General features: G+C 68.7%; 2 protein-coding genes and 1 long non-coding RNA gene across 10 annotated transcripts; 1 reads left to right on the forward strand and 2 right to left on the reverse strand.

The window, feature by feature from the left end:
- The first annotated feature begins 614 nt into the window (after positions 1 to 614).
- ZDHHC8 (zDHHC palmitoyltransferase 8) lies at positions 615 to 14511 on the forward strand. Of its 2 annotated transcripts, none has more exons than XM_086349320.1 (11): positions 615 to 832; positions 6856 to 6977; positions 7127 to 7284; positions 7628 to 7800; positions 8004 to 8106; positions 8538 to 8629; positions 8734 to 8875; positions 9069 to 9189; positions 9263 to 9372; positions 10223 to 11187; positions 12023 to 13184. In XM_086349320.1, exons 1-11 carry the CDS (start codon positions 729 to 731, stop codon positions 12192 to 12194), a joined length of 2262 nt encoding a protein of 753 aa, XP_086205446.1. In that variant the 5' UTR covers positions 615 to 728; the 3' UTR covers positions 12195 to 13184. The 2 variants fall into 2 exon arrangements, with proteins under 2 accessions (XP_086205446.1, XP_086205447.1); XM_086349321.1 differs by lacking the exon at positions 12023 to 13184 and adding an exon at positions 13592 to 14511 and having other exon boundaries at positions 618 to 832.
- Positions 13109 to 13684, reverse strand: LOC147355951 (uncharacterized). Its single transcript, XR_015144890.1, has 2 exons — positions 13548 to 13684; positions 13109 to 13354 (listed from the first exon to the last, which is right to left on the reverse strand). It is a non-coding gene; the product is annotated as an uncharacterized LOC147355951 (long non-coding RNA).
- A 423-nt stretch (positions 14512 to 14934) lies between the features above and the next one.
- On the reverse strand, positions 14935 to 17999 carry CCDC188 (coiled-coil domain containing 188). 7 transcript variants are annotated; one of them, XM_086349331.1, is made up of 9 exons: positions 17391 to 17999; positions 17015 to 17122; positions 16756 to 16860; positions 16120 to 16176; positions 15942 to 16001; positions 15786 to 15850; positions 15552 to 15609; positions 15397 to 15446; positions 14935 to 15309 (listed from the first exon to the last, which is right to left on the reverse strand). In XM_086349331.1, exons 1-9 carry the CDS (start codon positions 17928 to 17930, stop codon positions 15123 to 15125), a joined length of 1230 nt encoding a protein of 409 aa, XP_086205457.1. In that variant the 5' UTR covers positions 17931 to 17999; the 3' UTR covers positions 14935 to 15122. The 7 variants fall into 7 exon arrangements, with proteins under 7 accessions (XP_086205457.1, XP_086205456.1, XP_086205455.1 ...); XM_086349330.1 differs by having other exon boundaries at positions 16105 to 16176; XM_086349329.1 differs by having other exon boundaries at positions 16756 to 16917.
- Between the last annotated feature and the right edge of the window lie 247 nt (positions 18000 to 18246).

The following is an 18246-nucleotide window of genomic DNA, read 5'->3' on the forward strand; positions in this document are numbered from 1 at the left end:
GTAGCTGCCTGGGGCCCCAGGGCCAGGTGGGGTCTCCCAGCCTGAGGGGCTCAGGCACACGGCTGCACAGGGTTCTGGCCACAGAACAGCAGACCCTTCCCCATGGATTCCCACCTGGGGAGGGGCTGAAGGTCTTGGTTTCAGAGCAGCGGACCCAGGCTGGCCCGATCTCACTGTGGTCAGGTCCACCTTAAGTGGCAGCCGCGGGGTCTGGGGGTGGGGTTTCCTGCAAGGGGTGAGCCTACCCAGACAGCCTGTCCTAGGCAGGGGCAGGGCACCCCACTCTGTCCGGTGAGGCCTGCAGCCTGGGACAGGAGAGGGCCAGCCGGCCGCCCTTCTTACCCTGCCGGCTGCCGCCCTCTCGTCCAGCTCAGGGCCTGTGAAGTGGGCAGGGGATAAACCACCAAGGCGCCCTGCCGTGTCACGATCCGCCACCCTTGGACATGTCCTGGGGTGGGAGTGGGGGCGCTCCAGGCAGGTCTGAGCCCGGCCCCGCCCCCAGCGATGGGCGGGGAGGGCGGGCGGGGCGGCGGTCGCGAGGGGCCTCGCCTGGCCCCTGGCCCCGCGCCGGTCCACCTTAAGGGGCGCGCTGACATCAGCACGCCGCCGCGCCGCCGCGCCCGCGGGGTGGGATTTCCTCCCGGGCCGCCGCCGCCGCCGGGTCCTGCCCGTCCTGCCGGCCCCGCCCGCCCGGCCCCGGGGAGGGATGCGGCGGCGCGGCACCCAGGATGCCCCGCAGCCCCGGGACGCGCCTCAAACCCGCCAAGTACATCCCGGTGGCCACGGCGGCCGCGCTGCTGGTCGGCTCCAGCACCCTGTTCTTCGTGTTCACGTGAGTCGGCCGCGGCGGGCGCCGGGGCCAGAAGGGGCAGGGCTGCGCGCAGGGCGCTGCACTCGCCCGGCGGGACTGGACCCCACCGGGGACTGGACAGTGGGCTGGGCCGGGTGGGGGGCACAGGGCTGTGGGCGCCGCGAGCCCCCACTCTGGGCCATGGCTGATGCCAGCCAGGCAGAGCCAGGTGAGTCCTGGGTGTGAGGACCCTGGTATCCTGCAGGCCCCCCCCCCCCCACCCCGCACCCCGGAGTGCCCAGGCAGGCCCCCCTGGGTGCAAGGCGCCCGCCCAGGGCAGCGGAGTGCGTGTGGGTCTGCACGGGGTGTGGCTGCAGCCCTGCCCTCCCTGTGGGCCCAGGAGGGGACGCCGGCCACCCAGGGCCACCACCCCCCCTTGCAAGCAGTGGACGGTGGCTCCCAGGTGCCCTCCCGGCCGTCCGGCCCCAGGCCCCAGCCAAGTTGTTCCCGTGTAGGTGTGGCCTGGCCCGGCTGCCACGTGCCTGCCCCACGGCCACTGCCGACGCTGGCCTGGCAGTGCCCTCCTCTTTCCCTTGACCTCCTCAGGAAGGCCCAGTGGTCATGGCCAAAGGACCCAACCAGGCCACACCCAGGGACTCTGGTTCCAGTGGGCACTGGGACCCTTGAGGCAGGGGGCCGGCCGGTCCTGGGCTAGTGCAGACCAGGCGGGTGCTGATGAAAAGGTTCCCTCTGCGTTGTCGTGACCCTGCCCCCTGCCCCCCACCCCAGGCACAGGGAGCAGTTGGGAACCCCGGCTTTAGCCATGCAGGTCTGCGGCCACTTCCTGCCATGGTTTCCAGACTGGGACATGGCCAGGTGACCGGAATAACTACCGCTCCAGCCTTTCTGGGGACCTGAGGCTTAGGGTGACTGCGGCCAGCCGGGCACCCTTTCCCCTCGGCAGGGACGCGGGCAGCGGCCCAAGGCTGACCAGGCCGCAGTGGGCGCCCGCAGGCGAGTGGGCCCTGCTGGGCTGGGTGGGCGCCACAGGCTGCCAGGAGCGTGTTTAAAAAAGGCTGTGTGGATGGGCTTATTTCTGGCTTTGGCGAGCAGACGTGTTCTCGTCACTGAGATGCTGCTGGCTGTGGGCAGCGGGCGCAGGCCGAGGGGGGACGTGTCCCGCGGGAGCTTCTGGGGGGCGGGCTCCTTGCTCTGGCCTCTGGGCCCCGGTGGGGTTCCCCGGGGGAGCCTCAGCCCTGCTTCCTCGCAGCCTGGCCTCCGCTCGCTGGTCCTGGTTCCTCACCCCCAAGTGCAATTCAGCATTCGTCCTTCTGACTTTAAAAGGAATTCGTGTTCTTGGTGAGAACTTGTGAGATGTAAGGGAAAAGTTTAACAAGAAGCTGAGCTTAGCATCATCCCCTCTCCTGCTCAGAGCACCCTGACCCCCCAAGGAAGGGTTCTTGTCCTGTGGCTTCCCTTGGTTTCAGAAGGTCCCGATGGCCCCATCCCTGGGGGCGAGCATGCAGGGTCCCTGCCCTGCCTCTGTGCTCAGCGCCCCAGGGCAGCTTGGTGTGGAAGGTGGCGCGGGGGCTCGGGCCGTGTCCAGGTGCAGCGTCCTCTTGCCTGGGACCCTCCCTGCACCCCCGGGCCGTGCTCCTTGGCCGAGTGACCATCAAGGACCCTGGCCTGCTCTCAGCCCAGTCCTGCTGGGCTCCACCAAGGTGGTGCGGTTCTGCACGGGTTCTGCCAGGCCACCCAGGCCCAGTGGTGCCGCCTGCAGTGGGCTGTTCCGGGTGGGCAGGGGACCGGGCAGTGCCTTCCTTGGACAGGCCTCGCGTCCCCCTAGCTCTGATCCCAGGCCCTGCGCGGAGCCAGACCCCCGCTCCGGGGCTCTCCCCACCCTGCCTTGGGCCCCCATGGGATCGGGACTCTGTGTTCTCTGCTTCTTGGACTTTGCTGGACACTGGGGCCCCTGGCCCCTTTCTGCGCTCAGGAAATATGAGCTGCCTGTTTGAGGTAGGTCGGCGCGGACAGCAGCTCCTGGTGTGGCTCGGAGTGGGAGCCCAGGCTGAGGGGACTGGGGACCCCTGCTTTGGGCCAGCTTGCTGAGCATCTTGGCTGGCAGGATATTCAGACCTGCCACCAGGAGAGGCTGGGCATGGCGAGCATGCCCAGAGGTGGGGTCCCCCCGCTGAGGAAGGGCAGCATGCCACAGGGGAGCTGCCCGGCAGCCCTCCTCCTCCAGGAAGCTTCCCTGGGTTCTCAGAACAGTCCTGTCCCCCTGGGCACCAGAAGGCTCAGTGCCAGGCCGGCTTAGGTGCTGGGTCCGGGGTGTCTGAGAGCCCCAGGCCAGGTCCCTGACCCGCCCCTTCCCACTCCTGGAGCCACCCTGCAGGGTGACAGGGACCTTGTGAGCATCAGAGAGCCGGGGCTGTGGGGCCGGGACCCACGTCGGGCCTGTGCTGTCTTGTCTTTCTGGACCCACTGGGTTCCCCTCTGGATGTCGCACAGAGGCGTAGGCACGATGGACCTGAGTGGTCCCTATGCCCAGTCGGGCCATGAGGCCTGGCCTAGGACCAAGCCAGCCTGCAGTGGGCCCACATGGATGGGCCCCCTTGCAGGGGCTGCAGGGAGAGGTGAGCCCCCTGCCACGACCTGCCACGTGTGGCCTGAGGAGCCCCGGTGCCCTGAGGCACGTTCCTCCTCTGCTCGGGGGTCCGTGGGGTAGGTGCAGGAAGCCAGAGGCCCTCCTGGCTGGACCAGGGCAGAGTGGCCGCCCACCTCTGGTTCTGGCTGCCCCGTGCCTGAGCTTCATTAGCCAGTGTTAATGAAGAATCCGATTTAAATGAAAACGTCTGAGCTAAAATTTTCCATTCCACATTTGGCCGTGGCTGCTTGCTACTCTGTGGAACCCCCATCCTACTGGGTGGGGCCTCCTGCAGGCCCAGGTGGGGTCACGGGAGGCTCGGGGGGAGGGGGCCGGCCCGGGCCCGCAGCACAGCTTCCGTGGTGGGCGGTGTCCAACCCCAGCTGGCAGGGGGGCCTGGAGCACACCGTTCCCCGGGGGGTTGAGGGGGTTGTCCCGAGGGCCAAGAGGTCCCCCGGGAGCCTGGCGCAGGCTCAGACGCCTGGGCAGTGCCTGCCAGGCCTTGCCCACCGAGCGCATGCTTCCTCACTCCTCAGGGTCCAGAGAGGGCGGGGGTGAGAGTCCACCGGAGGGGGACGTGTCTGCGTCCGTGTCTGTGGGTATGGATGTGTCACTGTGTGCACGAGTATGCTTGTCCGTACACACATCAGCACACACCCAGCTGTCGTGTTGATCCCATGTCCTGTGTGCATGAGTGTGCTTGTCTGTACACACGTCAGCACACACCCGGCTGTCGTGTTGATCCCATGTCCTGTGTGCACGAGTGTGCTTTTCTGTATACACGTCAGCACACACCCGGCTGTCGTGTTGATCACGTGTCCTGTGTGCACGAGTGTGCTTGTCTGTACACACGTCAGTGCACACCTGGCTGTCGTGTTGCACTTGTCCTGTGTGTGTGCATGCTTATGCAGTGTCCACACACATGTGCATGTGTGCATGCTCACAGGGACGTGTGCTCTTTTGTTCTCTCCCCTGCTTAGCTGAATTGGGCCCTGGCAGCACTGGTGACTGAGCCGGTCCCTGTGGGGGACCCAGGCCTGAGACCCCTTTCGGCACGCCCGGGGTGGAGGTTGCGAGCGGAAGGACGGGGGCCAGGGTGCAGGGCAGCCCCTGACCCTGTGTTTGAGTTAAGCCTAGGGGGCTAGAGATGGTGAATGGAGGGGGCTCAGGCCCCTGTCAGAAAACCCGTGTCCCCCTAGGCTTGCCCTGCCCTTGCTGAGGCCGCACCGTGCCCTCCCTGGGACGTGCTGCCCATGGGCGCTGGGGGGCGGGTGGTGCCTGTCCGGGGCAGAGGCCATCTGGCAAGGGTGGCTCCGCTGCCTTGCAGCTCTCGCCCTGGTCCTGCTGCCGCTTAGGGCCACGGAGGCTCAGGGAGGACAGGGCGGCATGGGCTGCCGGGGGTGAGGCAACAACCCTGATACCCACACCCAACAGTGAATTGGAGCTGACAGGTGTGCCACCCCGCTGCACCTTGCGTCCACGTGTCTGTCTGTTCCCGTCCTGGCCCTTTCCTTGGGAGCGGGCTGGCTCCTCCACGGCACCAGTGCAGGAGAGCACATTTCCTTCCACATGGAGGCCGCGGCCAGCCGTCTTCAGAAGGCGCGTGGAGAGCCAGTTCTCCGCACCAGGGCGGGTCTGCGGCACCCACCTGTCCCCGGTCCCGGCCGGGCCTGGCTCTGTCTCATCCACCCCTCTCCATTGGCATCTGGGCCGGTAGCCCCTCCCATCCCGTTGGGCAGAGCACGCCTCTGGGGCCCACCGCCGACCCTCCAAATGGCGCTGGACCAGAGCCCACGAACACGCACCGAATGCCGCCTGTGTGCCGGGCAGCACGCAGGGACGGGAGCGGGGAAGGCGTCTGCTCCTGGCCGTGGACAGGCACGGTGGAGGCGGGCCGCCCGCCTGGCACATAGACGCTGTGTCCTTGGGCCGCGTGTCACCTCCACGGCGGGTCCCAGAGAAGAGGAAGGGGTGACGCGCGGCTCCCAGCCCGCCCAGTGTGCTGCCGTGGGAGCGGAGTCTTTAAATAGCCTCTCGCTTTCCACTAAAAATAGAGAAGTTCTACCCGCACGGAGGTGGTTGCTGGGGTGGCAGGGCTGGCAGCTGGCCAAGGCAGGCTTGGGTGCCAGTGTGACCAGTGTTGGCTGGCCAGGGCCGCCCACATGACTCGTTCACGCGTGGCCACAGGGCCTGTCCTTGAGGCCGGTGTCGGGGATCCCAGGGGCTCCTGGCCTCCATGCAGGGCCTGGGTGTGCACAGCGGACCCACTGGGCACCCGCTGCTCAGCACAGGAGGGACAGGGAGCCTGGAGCCAGAGGCGCTTCAGGGTAGCCTGGTGGGCAAACTCAGGGAACCGCCAAGAGTGGAGGCAGGGGCCCCCCGGCCACTGCCTGAGGCCAGGCACATCCTCAGAGAGGGCTGCGGGCAGGTCCTGTGAGGGCTAGGAAGACACTCTGGTGCCAGAGTGTCTACCAGGGACATGTGCAAGACCTCCGCAGCGAGCTAGCAGTCTGGGAAGGCTTACTGGAAGAGGGGACAGCCCTGGAGCCCAGTGTGGAGGGGTGATGAGAGACGGCGAAGGGGTAGGGGCATGTGCCTTCAGAGGCCACAGGGATTCTGTACTGCCCTGCGGAGAGAAAGGCGGCAAGCTAAGAAGGGACTGGGGCTGCTGGGGGTCCAGTGGCTGAGGATCCGCCTGCCGATCCGATGCAGGTTGGATGCCTGCTTGGGGAGCTGAGTCCCACCTGCCGCGGAGCAGCTCAGCCTGTGGGTCACAGCTACTGATCCTGCACACCTCGACAAGGGAGAAGCCCGCACGCCTGGACTCTGCGTGCCGCAGCTGAGGCCTGACACAGCCACAGACAAATACATAAGACAATGAAACAAGGCTGTCTGGGTGCAGATGCACCTAGGCCCAGGCCCTGAGACCGCACTCCACAGGGGACGGCACGCATCCTCCGCACCGTGCATTTACAGACCAGGGCCGCTTCCCACATCACACCCCAGAACCTCCCTGGAAGCAGGGGCCTGCTGGGCCAGGGACAGGTCTCAGTGAGGCCCAGGGCTGGCCTGAGCTGCCCAGCGGGTCACTGGCCTCTGCCCATCAGACCGCATGCGCAGAGAGGGTCTCTCACCCTCTGTGTCCACCCCTCCCAGGGCAGGGCACCCAGCAAAGATCTCCAGTGGGGATGGGAGGACAAGCCTTGGCTCTGGCCAACCCCTCCTGCCCTTCTCTGAGCCTCAGCTTTCTCAACTGGAAGTTGAGTTCCTGGCAGGCGCTGGGGGGTGGCTGGGTCAGAGCTGGCTCTGGTGGCCACCCTGAGCACTGCATGTGTGTCGCCTAAGGCCGCTGCCCCAACGTCCCCTCCCCACACACCTGCCACACCCCAGACTGAGCTCTCCCTGCTGTCCGACACAGGTGCCCATGGTTGACACGCGCCGTGTCCCCAGCCGTCCCTGTCTACAATGGCATCCTCTTCCTCTTTGTCCTGGCCAACTTCAGCATGGCTACCTTCATGGACCCTGGCGTCTTCCCCCGAGGTAGGGCCCTGTGCGGGGCGGCTCCCCACTCTCTCTCGCTCGAGTGTGAGTGGCTGGACGAGGGCAAGCCGGGCCGGGAGCGGAGTGGCTGGGGAAGGGCTGGCCTCTTCTGCCAGGGCGGTCAATTTCCTGCCGCCCCCGGCCCACAGCGGATGAGGACGAGGACAAGGAGGACGACTTCCGGGCCCCGCTGTACAAGAACGTGGATGTGCGGGGCATCCAGGTCCGTATGAAGTGGTGCGCCACTTGCCACTTCTACCGCCCGCCGCGGTGCTCCCACTGCAGCGTCTGCGACAACTGCGTGGAGGTGACGCCCCGCCCCTCCGCCCCGCCCCTCCGCCCCGCCCCTCCGCCCCGCCCCTCCGCCCCGCCCCTCCGCCCCGCCCCTCCGCCCCGCCCCTCCGCCCCGCCCCTCCGCCCCGCCCCTCCGCCCCGCCCCTCCGCCCCGCCCCTCCGCCCCGCCCCTCCGCCCCGCCCCTCCGCCCCGCCCCTCCCTGACCTCACCTCTGCTCCACCCCTGCCCTGGCCCCACCTCTGCTCGGCCCCACCCTACCCCTGACTCCGCCCCACCTCTGCTGGGTCTGGCCCTGCCTCTGCCCTGCCCCCCCCCCCCCCCCCCACCCCGAGTGTGACGCGCTGTTCCCACCCAGGACTTCGACCACCACTGCCCCTGGGTCAACAACTGCATCGGGCGCCGCAACTACCGCTATTTCTTCCTGTTCCTGTTGTCGCTCAGCGCGCACATGGTGGGCGTCGTCGCCTTCGGGCTGGTCTACGTGCTGAACCACGCGGAGGGGCTGGGCGCCGCCCACACCACCATCACGTATCCTTGGCCTGACCACAAAGGCGGTGTGGCCCGGAGACACATCTCGTGGGGAAGTCGAGGCCCGGAGGGCTGGGGCGGAGCCCGGAAGCCCCCGGGGAGTGGGTCCCCTTCCCTGAGTGGGGTGGTGGGGAGGGCCTGAGCCGTCTAGCCACAGGCAGCTGCTCCGTCCTCGCCCTTGGCCATTGGCCTTAACGGGCCAGCATGGCCGTCATGTGTGTGGCCGGCCTCTTCTTCATCCCCGTCGTCGGCCTCACGGGCTTCCACGTGGTGCTGGTCACTCGGGGCCGCACCACCAACGAGCAGGTGCAGACCTGGGGGGTGCCGCGCATTCTTGACGGGGATGGGTGTGGGCGGGTTCCCAACCGGCTGAGCGAGGAGCCTGGGCCACACGATGCCGTGCAGGAGCATGGTCGGAGCAGGGGCCTGGGGGCCCTTGGCTGACGTGCAGCAGTGCTGGGGAAGGCTCCAGCCCTGGAGCCCCCAGTGGGGTTTGGCACGTAGGGTCTCTCCTGCCCTGTACCCCTCCAGACCCCCATCGGTGGCCACTGTGGCCACCAGTGAATCAACCTAGAAGTTCCACTGCATGCAGGGGCAGGTCCTGGTGACCTAGGTGGGGGACATCCCTGTGCTGACGCTGCCCAACTGACCTCTGAGGAACCCCGCTGTCCCTGTTTGTCTTCCCTCCTTGGCTGACCCTGGGTGGCCAGGCTGGCTGAGGGGTTCCATATCCACAGGTGACGGGGAAGTTCCGTGGGGGCGTGAACCCCTTCACCCGCGGCTGCTACGGGAACGTGGAGCACGTGCTGTGCAGCCCCCTGGCGCCCCGGTGAGGCTCTCAGCCTGTCCAATCTGCTCTCGCCTGGCGGGCCCTTCCCTCGGCACGCATTCAAGCACGGCCGCCCTGGCCACTGACCCTCTGCCCTGGCGCAGGTATGTGGTGGAGCCGCCCCGGCTGCCGCTGGCTGCTCGCCTGAAGCCGCCCTTCCTTCGGCCGGAGCTCCTGGAGCGAGCGCCACCGCTCAAGGTCAAGCTTAGTGACAATGGGCTGAAGGCTGGCCTGGGCCGCAGCAAGGTGGGCGCCCAGGGGTGGGTGGGGGATGGGGAGCGGCGGGAAGCCGCCAGGTTGGCGGGGCCACGAAGTAGAAGGAAGAGGACCACCGAGCCGAACAAAGGAAGGGTCAGGGTCCTGGGCGCTAGGATAGAGTTCCCAATAAAGCCCTGCCCCTGGCCGGTACCTGCACACCACTGACCATATCCCCTTCCAGTCCAAGGGCAGCCTGGACCGGCTGGATGAGAAGCCCCTGGACCTGGGGCCGCCACTGCCCCCTAAGGTGGAGGCTGGCACGTTTGGCAGCGACCTGCAGACCCCGCGCCCGGAGAGTGCTGGTGAGGCGGGAGCACCCGAGTGGAGGGAGGGGCGCCGAGCGATCCCAGCCTGACCGCGGCCCGTCTCCTCCAGAGAGTGCCCTGTCGGCGCAGAGGACCAGCCCCCCGACACCCGCCATGTACAAGTTCCGGCCCGCCTTTCCCACGGGTCCCAAGGCGCCATTCTGCGGGCCGGCGGAGCAGGTGAGGAAGCCTGGCCCCGCCCGGGGTCCCGAGGCCCTGCCCGGGAGGCCCCTCAGCCAAGAGCTCCTACCCGAGAGGCCCCGCCCCCAGGCGTTCCTACCCGAGGAGGCCCCGCCCCAGGCGTTCCTACCCGAGGAGGCCCCGCCCCCGTGAGGCCCTCGGGAAGACCCCTTCTGGGTCACAGAGGGTTAGCGTGCCTTCTGGGTCACAGAGGGTTAGCGTGCCATCTGGGGCAGGGTGTCCTGGTCTTTCTGGCCCTTGGCCTGCCTGCCTGCTGGCTCGGCTCTGTTCCCCGGGCCACTGTGGGCGCTGCCCCCGGAAGCACTGTGTGCGGGGCGCCTGGAATTCCACGTTAGTCACTGCCTGAGGCCTTCAGGGCCCCCGCGAAGGCTTCAGAGGAATTTGAGATTGTTTGAGGAAGCACATTTATTCTCTGCGTTCACTTGGGGCAGTGGGCGGCCTGAGCAGAGGACAAGAGCCCTGAGGTCCCCGGGCTGCATGCTTCCTTCATGGCCACTGGAGGGCAGGCCTGTTATGGGCCAGCACACCCGGATCCCCCAGGACTGATGGCCTGCCTGGCCAGGGTCCCGTGGCCCTTAGAATGGTCGCCTCCTTCCTGGGGTTGTCCTGGACCCCACAGAGGGTCTGGCTGGTTGTCCATGTGCCCTGAGGCCACCCACACTGCTGTGCCCACCCCGGGCCTCTTCCCTCCGGGGGCAAGGGGACTGCGGGCTTCTGGGGGCAGCTCGTCGCTGCACTTGTCGCCACTTGATGGCAGCTTCCCAGAGGGCACAGGGCATCTGGCAGGGCCTGGGGTGAGCAGACGTGGACAGGCCTTCTCTCCCTGCAGGTCACAGGCACCGACTCCCTGACGCTGGGGGAGGACAGCATCCACAGCCTGGACTTTGCGTCCGAGCCCAGCCTGGACCTGCCTGACTACCCGCCCCTCAGCGCGGCCGACACCTTCTCAGGCGCCCTGCGCTCCCTGAGCCTCAAGGCGGCCAGTCGGCGGGGCGGGGACCACGTGGCCCTGCAGCCCCTGCGCTCCGAGGGTGGGCCCCCCACGCCCCACCGCAGCCTCTTTGCCCCCCACGCGCTGCCCAACCGCAATGGCAGCCTGTCCTACGATAGCCTGCTGAACCCCGGCTCCCCTGGGGGCCACGCCTGCCCGGCCCACCCTGCAGCTGGCGCCCCCGGCTACCGTTCCCCCTACCTGCACGCGGGGGCTCCAGGCGACCCGCCACGGCCACCGCCCCGCAGCTTCAGCCCGGTGCTGGGCCCCCGGCCGCGGGAGCCCTCGCCGGTGCGCTATGACAACCTATCCCGGACCATCATGGCCTCCATCCAGGAGCGCAAGGACAGGGAGGAGCGGGAGCGGCTGCTGCGCTCTCAGGCCGACTCACTCTTCGGCGACTCGGGAGTCTATGACACGCCCAGCTCCTACAGCCTGCAGCAGGCCGGCGTGCTGTCCGAGGGCCCACGCGGCCTCGGGCTGCGCTGCGGCTCCCGGGATGACCTGGTGGCCGGGCCTGGCTTCGGGGGCGCCCGCAACCCCGCTCTGCAGACCTCGTTGTCCTCGCTGTCCAGCGCGGTGAGCCGGGCACCACGGACCTCCTCCTCCTCCCTGCAGACAGACCTGGCCAGTAGCGGCGGCCCAGGGGTCCGTCCCACCAGCGGCCCACACAGGTCGCCGGTGCACCAGGTGCCCCCGTCCCCACCTGGCACCCCCTGCTCACCCTCCTATGCTGGCCCCAAGGCCGTCGCCTTCATCCATGCGGACCTCCCGGAACCGCCGCCCTCGCTGGCTGTGCAGAGGTGGGTGCTGGAGTGTGGCTGGCCACTGGGCACGGGGCAGGGGTCTGCGGGGCTCTTGGCTGGGAGGCTGCCCAGGAGGCCTGAGGCTACCCTGGGGGGTGGGCCTCATCCAGCCTGGAGGCTCCTGCTGGCCAGCGTGAGGGTCACCAGCTCCAAGGACGCCCTGGACACCCTGGGGTGGGGGCAGGTGATTTTGCACCTTGAGCCAACAGCCCGCACCCTTCCTGGGCTGACAGACCCAGCACGTGGGGCATCCTGGGTCTTTCTAGAGATGGTCAACTGCCCGAGTTCAGAAGGCCAAGTCAGGGTGATGTCATCCTGCAGCGGGATATGCACTCTGGGCACCATGGTCCTGGCCGTCCAGGGCCTTCCCTGCTCAGAGACGGGCAAAGGGAGGCTCAGGCAGGGGGCGGAGGCAGGCTGGGTGACAGGCCCAGTGGGCGGCAAGGTCCATGCTATTGGTCAGCGCCCAGCGGCTGCAGGGCTGAAGGGCAGCCCCTCTCTTTCCTCAGAGGGAGCAAGGAGGAGGTCAGAGGGTGACTGTGGGCTCCCCAGCTCAGGGCGCCAGGACACGGATGCACTGGCCAGGGTCCACCTGGCCTCCCTGTGCTCTTGGTCTGTGCTGAGCAGCCTGGGAAAGAAGGGATGGTGGCTGTTCTGACAGATGTCTGTCCTCCACCCCCCGTCCCCCATCTCCACGTGGGACTGTCCAGCTCAGAGGCAGGGGCTGCCCAGGGTTCCGTCTGTCTGTGTCCTCTGTCCGTTGCCTCCGCTGGCCGTGTTCTGCCGTGTACCCGTGTTCACAGTGTGCGTGTGTCTGCTTGTTTCGATGCAGGGACCACCCTCAGCTGAAGACCCCCCCAAGTAAGCTTAATGGGCAGTCCCCGGGTCTGACCCGCTTGGGGCCGGCCCCTGGCCCCCCGGGACCCTCCGCCAGCCCCGCCCGGCACACGCTGGTTAAGAAGGTGTCCGGCGTGGGTGGGACCACATACGAGATCTCGGTGTGAGGACCGACTGCCCCCGTCGCCGAGCGCCATGGGAACCACGACCCCCCGCGGCCACCCCTCCCAGCTTCTCTGCCCCTGGCGCGGACGCCTCGGCGAGGAAAGCCATGCCTCCACGGCCCGTCCCTGGTCCTCGGCCGCCCGTCCGCACCTGCTCACCAGGTGTTGCGGGGCTGTGGGCCATGGGGCTGCAGGGCCTGCGTGTTGGTGGTTCTGCTCCCGTGAGCTGGGGCGGCGAGAGGCACGGAGCGCACCTGTGCCCCTGAGGTTGTCACCCGGCCGGCCCCACCCGCTTCCCTTCTGCGTGGGTTCCCGTGGCCCAGAGACGGAGAGAGAGGCCTGAGCCCCTGGCCGAGGGCCCCGCTGCCCGGCTGCCCCTACCCCTTGCCTTTCAGGGACCTGCTGCAAGCTTGTAGCTTGGCACGGCCAGCTCTCCCACAGGGAGCATGGGCCCAGCCCACAGGCACCCAGCTATTCTGACAGACAGGTGGACAGACGGACAAACAGCCAGCTGTGGGTGGGGTCCTGGCTCCATGTGTCTCGTCTCACCCCCGCTGGTGGGCGCATCCCCACGTCTGTGCTCTGAGCTGCCATGCTGCATCCCACGTGTCAACGCTCAGGCCCCTGCCGTCCCCCTCCCCTGCCCCGCCTGGAAACACGCTTTAATTGAAGCCTTAACCTCTGCTTTACGCTCTTGTGGGAGGTGACGGGGGCTGGGGGAGCAGACAGGAGGCCCAGTGCCGCCCCTGGGGGCCCAGGCCACCCCGAGCCCCTCCCTGCAAACTGGAGACCCCCACCCAAGGCACGCAAAGCCCAGGCCCCTCTGGAGCCTGGGGCCCAAGTGGGAAGCACATCGGGAGGGCTTGGAGTTCCACCTGGTGCCAGGGACCCGAGAGTAAGCACACGGCAGCGTCCGCTTGCATTGTGTCTGTTCTATGTTTTTATATCTACATCGATATATCTATAATTTTATTAAAAAAAGAAAAAGAGTCACTTGGGTCCTTTCCTTGAGCAAGACCAGGGCTCCTGGCGGGGCAGAGGGGTTAGGCCGCGGGAGAGGGGATGGCAGCCTGTCCGGGCCTGGCTGCTCCTTGTGGGCGCTCCTGAACTGGTGCCAGGCTGGAGGCCGGGCAGGGGTGTGTGGCCTCCCGTGTCTGTGTCACCTGGAAGTAACAGGGTGTTGGGGGAGCTGGGCTGAGCCACCCCGGGGCCCCTGAGCAGGGGGTGCCTGTGGCTGGGATGTTGGGCAGCTGGACCGGTCCCTGCGCCCCTCCTCAGACGCGCGGTGGGCAGGGTGGGGGGAATCCACAGCCTTCCGGGGACTGGAGGCCCGGGGGTAGGGCCTGGTCCGCTGACCTCCGCCTTTCTGCTTCTCTCTCACTGGACGCTGCGACCCGCAGGGGCTGGATCGGCACCTGCAGCCGTGGATGGGGGCGGCGCGGCCAGCCCTGGGCGCCCCCTGGCCTGCACCTGTGCCACTTCGGCCGCCCAGAGGACCGCCCGCCGCTGCGGGCCCCCTGGAGCCCAGCCCCAGGGGCGCCTCCCCGGGGGGCTGTGTGCCGGCTGCACTTGGCTGCCTCCAGCCTCTTCCCCAGCCTCTCGGGGCCCGAGCGGGGCACCAAGTAGGCCACTCTGGGGCCCCGGAGGGCTGGGCTGCTGTGGACCCTAGGGGCCCCGGGGCCTCCGTTCCACCAGCCACAGCTTGACTTGATCCCCAGCCTGCCAGGGCCCGTGACCCTGCGCCCTCCCGGCTCAGGAGGCCCCCGCCCGCCACAGAGGGTCAGACCCCCCAGGCGGGGGCCCCCGAGCTGCAGGGGCCACCACAGCCTTCTGGGCTGTCGCTGCCCCCACACCCGGCCCCCTGCCTGACCAAGCACTTTACGCCAACTCCCTTCCTTCCCAGGGAGCCCGGCCTCTGTGGGCTGGGCCGGGCCGGGTGGGGGTCTCAGGCAGCCCCTGCAGGTCTCTGCACTGCCCCCTCCCCCTGCACCCTGCACATGAACTGATGCCTTAAGCTCCTGCAGCAGCCAGCCAGAGGAGACCCCAGCCCGCCAGCCCTGCCCCGACGGTCTTCCTTCCTTCTCTGCACACCTGGGGTACTCAGAGGGCCCCGCCATCCCCAGCCCTGCAGCCCCCAGCCAGCTGGGCCCCCCGACGCCCCCAGGGGCGGGGCGGGGCCCTGGCCAGCCCCCGTCTCTTGCCAGCAGAGCTGTTTCTCCCACATGGGGACGAGCAGCCACAAATCTGGTCTCTTGTTCTAAAAGGTATTCCCTCCCCCCAGTTTAATGCAGTAAATAAAATCTTTGGTGTTTTACCTCCATGGTTCTGTCCACCACCGTGGTGCCCCTGTCCTTCAAGCCTGGACTGGACAGACCCCCTGGGTTGGGGAGGTAAACAGGAATGGGGGGGAGGGCGCTGGGTGGTGGTTGGGCAGGTGTGGGAGGTGGGTGGTAGGCCAGACAGGGATGCGGGTTGTTTGGGTTCAGCAGCACCTCTGGGACAGAACCTGCTCCCCAAGGTCCGCCCACCTGGGGATGAGGCCTGGGGAGCTCACTTTCACTGAGGCTCCCTCCCCCCTCCTGGTGACAAGGGGGCTGCGGAGAGGCTACCCCCACAGCAGGTGGGCGAGGGGTGCCAGAGAGGGGCGCCACCCCGGGGACCCTCGCTGCAAGATCAGCCCGGGAAGGCGTCACAGGCTCCAGCAGCGCCAGCCCCGGTATCCATGGAAACAAGCACACAGGCCCAGAGTCACGACTATATGTCCGGCCGCAGGCCCGGCCCTCAGGACAGCCCCCGCCCCCTCCCTTCTCCAAGCCTCCGGGCGGGGACGGTGCGCTGCAGTGCCGTGGACGGGGCCGGCGCGGCCGCTGGGCGCTGGGGACCGCGCCGGCCTGCTGGCTTCCTCCTCGCTGGGGCCGCTGGGCCTCCGGCCTAGAAGGGCAGGAAGCCGTCCACCTCGAGGCGCAGGAACGGGCCCAGCAGGGCCCGCAGCTTCCAGACAGCGGCGCGGCTCAGCAGGGGCGGCACCATCCCTTCGAAGGGTGCGGGGTCGACCACGTACACGTAGGCGGCGGTGCAGGCCAACAGAGCGCCCAGCAGCAGCCTCAGGGCCAGCAGCCTGCGGGCGTTGGTGGTCAGGGGGCGGGGCGCCCGGGGACGGGCCCTGGGCACTGGGCTCGGTCCCTGCGCAGGCTGGGCCACCTACCAGAGCTGGCCTCTGAGGCCCTCGGAGCATCCCAGCTGCAGCCGCGCTTTCTGCGGAGAAGGGGCCGAGCCGGTGAGGTCAGGGCAGGCCTGCTCACCCGCCTCCTTCCCCGCTGCCCGAGCGCGGCTTCCGGGAGGGTGGGGGTGGGGGCTTACCCCTCTACATGCCATCTTCTGGTCCTTCCTGGCCTGGGTGCGACACTGGGCCCGTTCCCTGGGGGGGCGGGGGTGCTGCAGTCAGCACCATAGGTATACCCCCTCCTCAGCCCTCACCACTGCCCTGGCGCTGGGGAACTGCAGACCCGTCAGGGACGGGTGCACCGCACCCTGACCCAGACACTATCGCAGCTCAGCCAGCCCTCGCCCCCGGGCCTCCAGCCCCCACATCACCCCAGGATCTCCAGCTGGATGTCCTCCATCTGGTCCAGCACGCCCCTGATGTCCTTCTTGAGGTTCTGGGGGCCAGAGAGGGTAAAGTGGGGGTTCTGCTCGCCGGCCCCTTCCCCGCCTGCTCATCCTCTGGGCTTCGCGCCTCTGGGGACCTACCAGAAGCCCGGTGGCCTGGTTGTTGAGGGCCATGTGTACTTCAGCCACGCCGTCCCACACCTGGTGGTAGGGGCGAGGCTGGGTCACGCCCTCAGGATGGAGCAGGACCCGTGCTGGACGCCTCTCTCCACAGGTGGAGCCCCCGCCCGGCGCCCCCACCCACCCCTGCAGGTGGCACCTCGGTGATAGCCATTTTCTTCCTCTCAAAGGACAGTCGGATCTGCTGCAGCTCGTTCTGGGGAGGGGGCGCAGTGTGGGCCGAGGTAGGGCTGGAGAGTGGTCGGCTCCCGGTCCACCGCGCCCCGCTCCACCCCCCGGGCCCACCAGGGACTGCGGCACGGACTCCTCCCCCTCCCCGGCCCCGGTCCCCCCCCCCGCCCCGCCCCGCCCCGGCCCGCCCCGCCCCGGCCCCGCCCCGGCCCGACCACGCCGCTCCTGGACACGCCCCCTGGACCACCTGGGACTGCTGCAGGAACGAGTGCCTGGCCCCGCCCAATCCCGCCCCCGCCCCATGCGGGCCACGCCCCCGCCCTTCCCCCTGGGCCCACGGCCCACCAGGGACTGCAGCACGAACTCCTCCTCACCTCCCCGGCCTGGCCCCGCCCCCGGCTCCGCTCCCCGGATCACCTGGGACTGATGCAGGAACGACTCCCTGGCTCCTCCCCATCCCGACCCCGCCCTCCAAGGCCCCGCCCCCGGGCCCACCTGGGGCTGCAGCATGGACTCCTCGCTCCCCCCACCGCCCCGTCCCCTCCCCTCCCAGCCCTGGCCCCGCCTTATCCCGTCCTCTCCCCTCCCCCGCCCCCCGGCCCACCTGGGACTGCTGCACGAAGGACTCCTCGCCCCTGCACAGCTCCTGCCGCAGCAGTTGCAGAGGGGCCCTGTCTTCCAGGGGCTGGGCGCAGGCCTGCTCAGGGGGCTGTGGAGGAGCCCCCGGCTCAGCCCCAAGGCCATCGGCAGCGTCCGTGGTCATGGACTGCTTGGGAGTGGGGTGGGGGGAACGCATGGAGCCACAAGGCGCTCCACAGTGCCACCCGCAGTCCTGCCGGGGCCGTGCCCCGTCCCGCACTCACCCAGGCCAGGGCCGTGCAGCTCGAGTGCTCGGGGCACAAGGGCAGGAACTGCTGCCCCGGCCCCAGGAGGGCCCCCAGCTGCTCCCGCAGATCCTGGTTCTGCCTCTTCTGGGGTGGGGCACAGAGATGGGGAGATGGGGACAGCCGTGTCTGGGGTGGGGCTGGAGAGAGGGCATGGGCCTGGCGGGGCTGGGGCGTGGGGTCTGGTGGGGCCCAGGTGTGGGGCATGGGGTCTGGCAGGGCTGGGGCGTGGGGTCCGGGGCGTGGGGTCTGGCAGGTCCTCGGTGTGCTGGGGTCTGATGGGGCCGGGGCGCAGGGTCTGGTGGGGCCCGGTTGTGGGGCGTGGGGTCTGGCAGGGCCGGGGCCCAGTGCTCACCAGACTCTGGTTCTCCTGCTCCAGCTGGAGGAAGGACGGCTCTGCGGGCCCCAGGGGAATACCCTGGAGCTGGGGAGGGTCTGCCCTGGGTGAGGCCGAGGCCCCTGTGCCCGGGATCAGGGGTGGGCACGGGCAGGGCCGGGGCCCCGAGCTGGGCCCTGCCACCTGCCGGGAAGCCCTTTGCTCTTGCTCGTGGCTGGAGTGCAGGGCCCAGCCCCACCCCAGCCTGGTGTCCATCTGTCCTTGTCTCATCCTTGCTGGGTCTCGCGGCCTCTGTCGCTGCAGCTCGCCGTCCTCGCTTGTGATGAAGTTCCCGGGTACCTCGCCCCCGACCCTGGGCCCCCCACCCCCTGTCCCCAGGGCTGAGAAAGGCCTGGCAGTCTCCATCGAGTGGGTGGGGCTGAGAGGCGCCATGCAGGGCCACCTGGCGAACCCCGGGCAGGGTGGGTCCAGGCACCCCCCGCGGCTGCCCGGAGCTGGGGGCTGGGGGCACTGGGGGTGGGTGTGGCCACAGGGTCCCAGGGTTTTCGGCCCCTCCATTCCTCCCTGTGACCCCTTCCTGACCCCAGGTCCAGGCTTTGGCCTGGCCTGTCCTACCACCCTCTTACTAAGGGAGCTCTGGGTGTCATGGCTCATAGGCACCTCAGGGACGACTGTCACAAAGGCCTGGGCAGGACCAGGGAGGTCATAATGGGCTGGGGCGGTGGCTGGAGCAGGGCTGACCGGGCCCCTCCCACCACGTCCCATCAGCTACTTTCTTAAACTACAGCAGGTCCTGCAGCCGTGAGCTAAAAGCAAAGTCAAACAGCAGCAGGAGTCCAATGTGGCCCTGTCCCACCCGAGAGCCCCAAGGCTG

This window comes from Bos grunniens, chromosome 17 (assembly GCF_055505025.1).
Source record: "Bos grunniens cultivar Pamir isolate PY7600 chromosome 17, Bosgru_T2T1.0, whole genome shotgun sequence".
Lineage (NCBI taxonomy): Eukaryota > Metazoa > Chordata > Mammalia > Artiodactyla > Bovidae > Bos > Bos grunniens.

What these genes read in the sequence shown, in the direction of transcription:
- ZDHHC8 (XM_086349321.1), top strand. Translation starts at nt 729, where the DNA reads ATGCCCCGCAGCCCCGGGACGCGCCTCAAACCCGCCAAGTACATCCCG. An exon ending in TCTGCGACAACTGCGTGGAG is followed by an intron (nt 7,285 to 7,627) that starts GTGACGCCCCGC and finishes GTTCCCACCCAG; the next exon opens with GACTTCGACCACCACTGCCC. An exon ending in CCCTCGCTGGCTGTGCAGAG is followed by an intron (nt 11,188 to 13,591) that starts GTGGGTGCTGGA and finishes TGCGACCCGCAG; the next exon opens with GGGCTGGATCGGCACCTGCA.
- CCDC188 (XM_086349327.1), bottom strand. Translation starts at nt 17,930, where the DNA reads ATGGAGGGGCCGAAAACCCTGGGACCCTGTGGCCACACCCACCCCCAG. An exon ending in GCTGCACGGCCCTGGCCTGG is followed by an intron (nt 16,918 to 17,014) that starts GTGAGTGCGGGA and finishes ACTCCCAAGCAG; the next exon opens with TCCATGACCACGGACGCTGC. An exon ending in CCTTCGTGCAGCAGTCCCAG is followed by an intron (nt 16,177 to 16,755) that starts GTGGGCCGGGGG and finishes CCCCCTCCCCAG; the next exon opens with AACGAGCTGCAGCAGATCCG.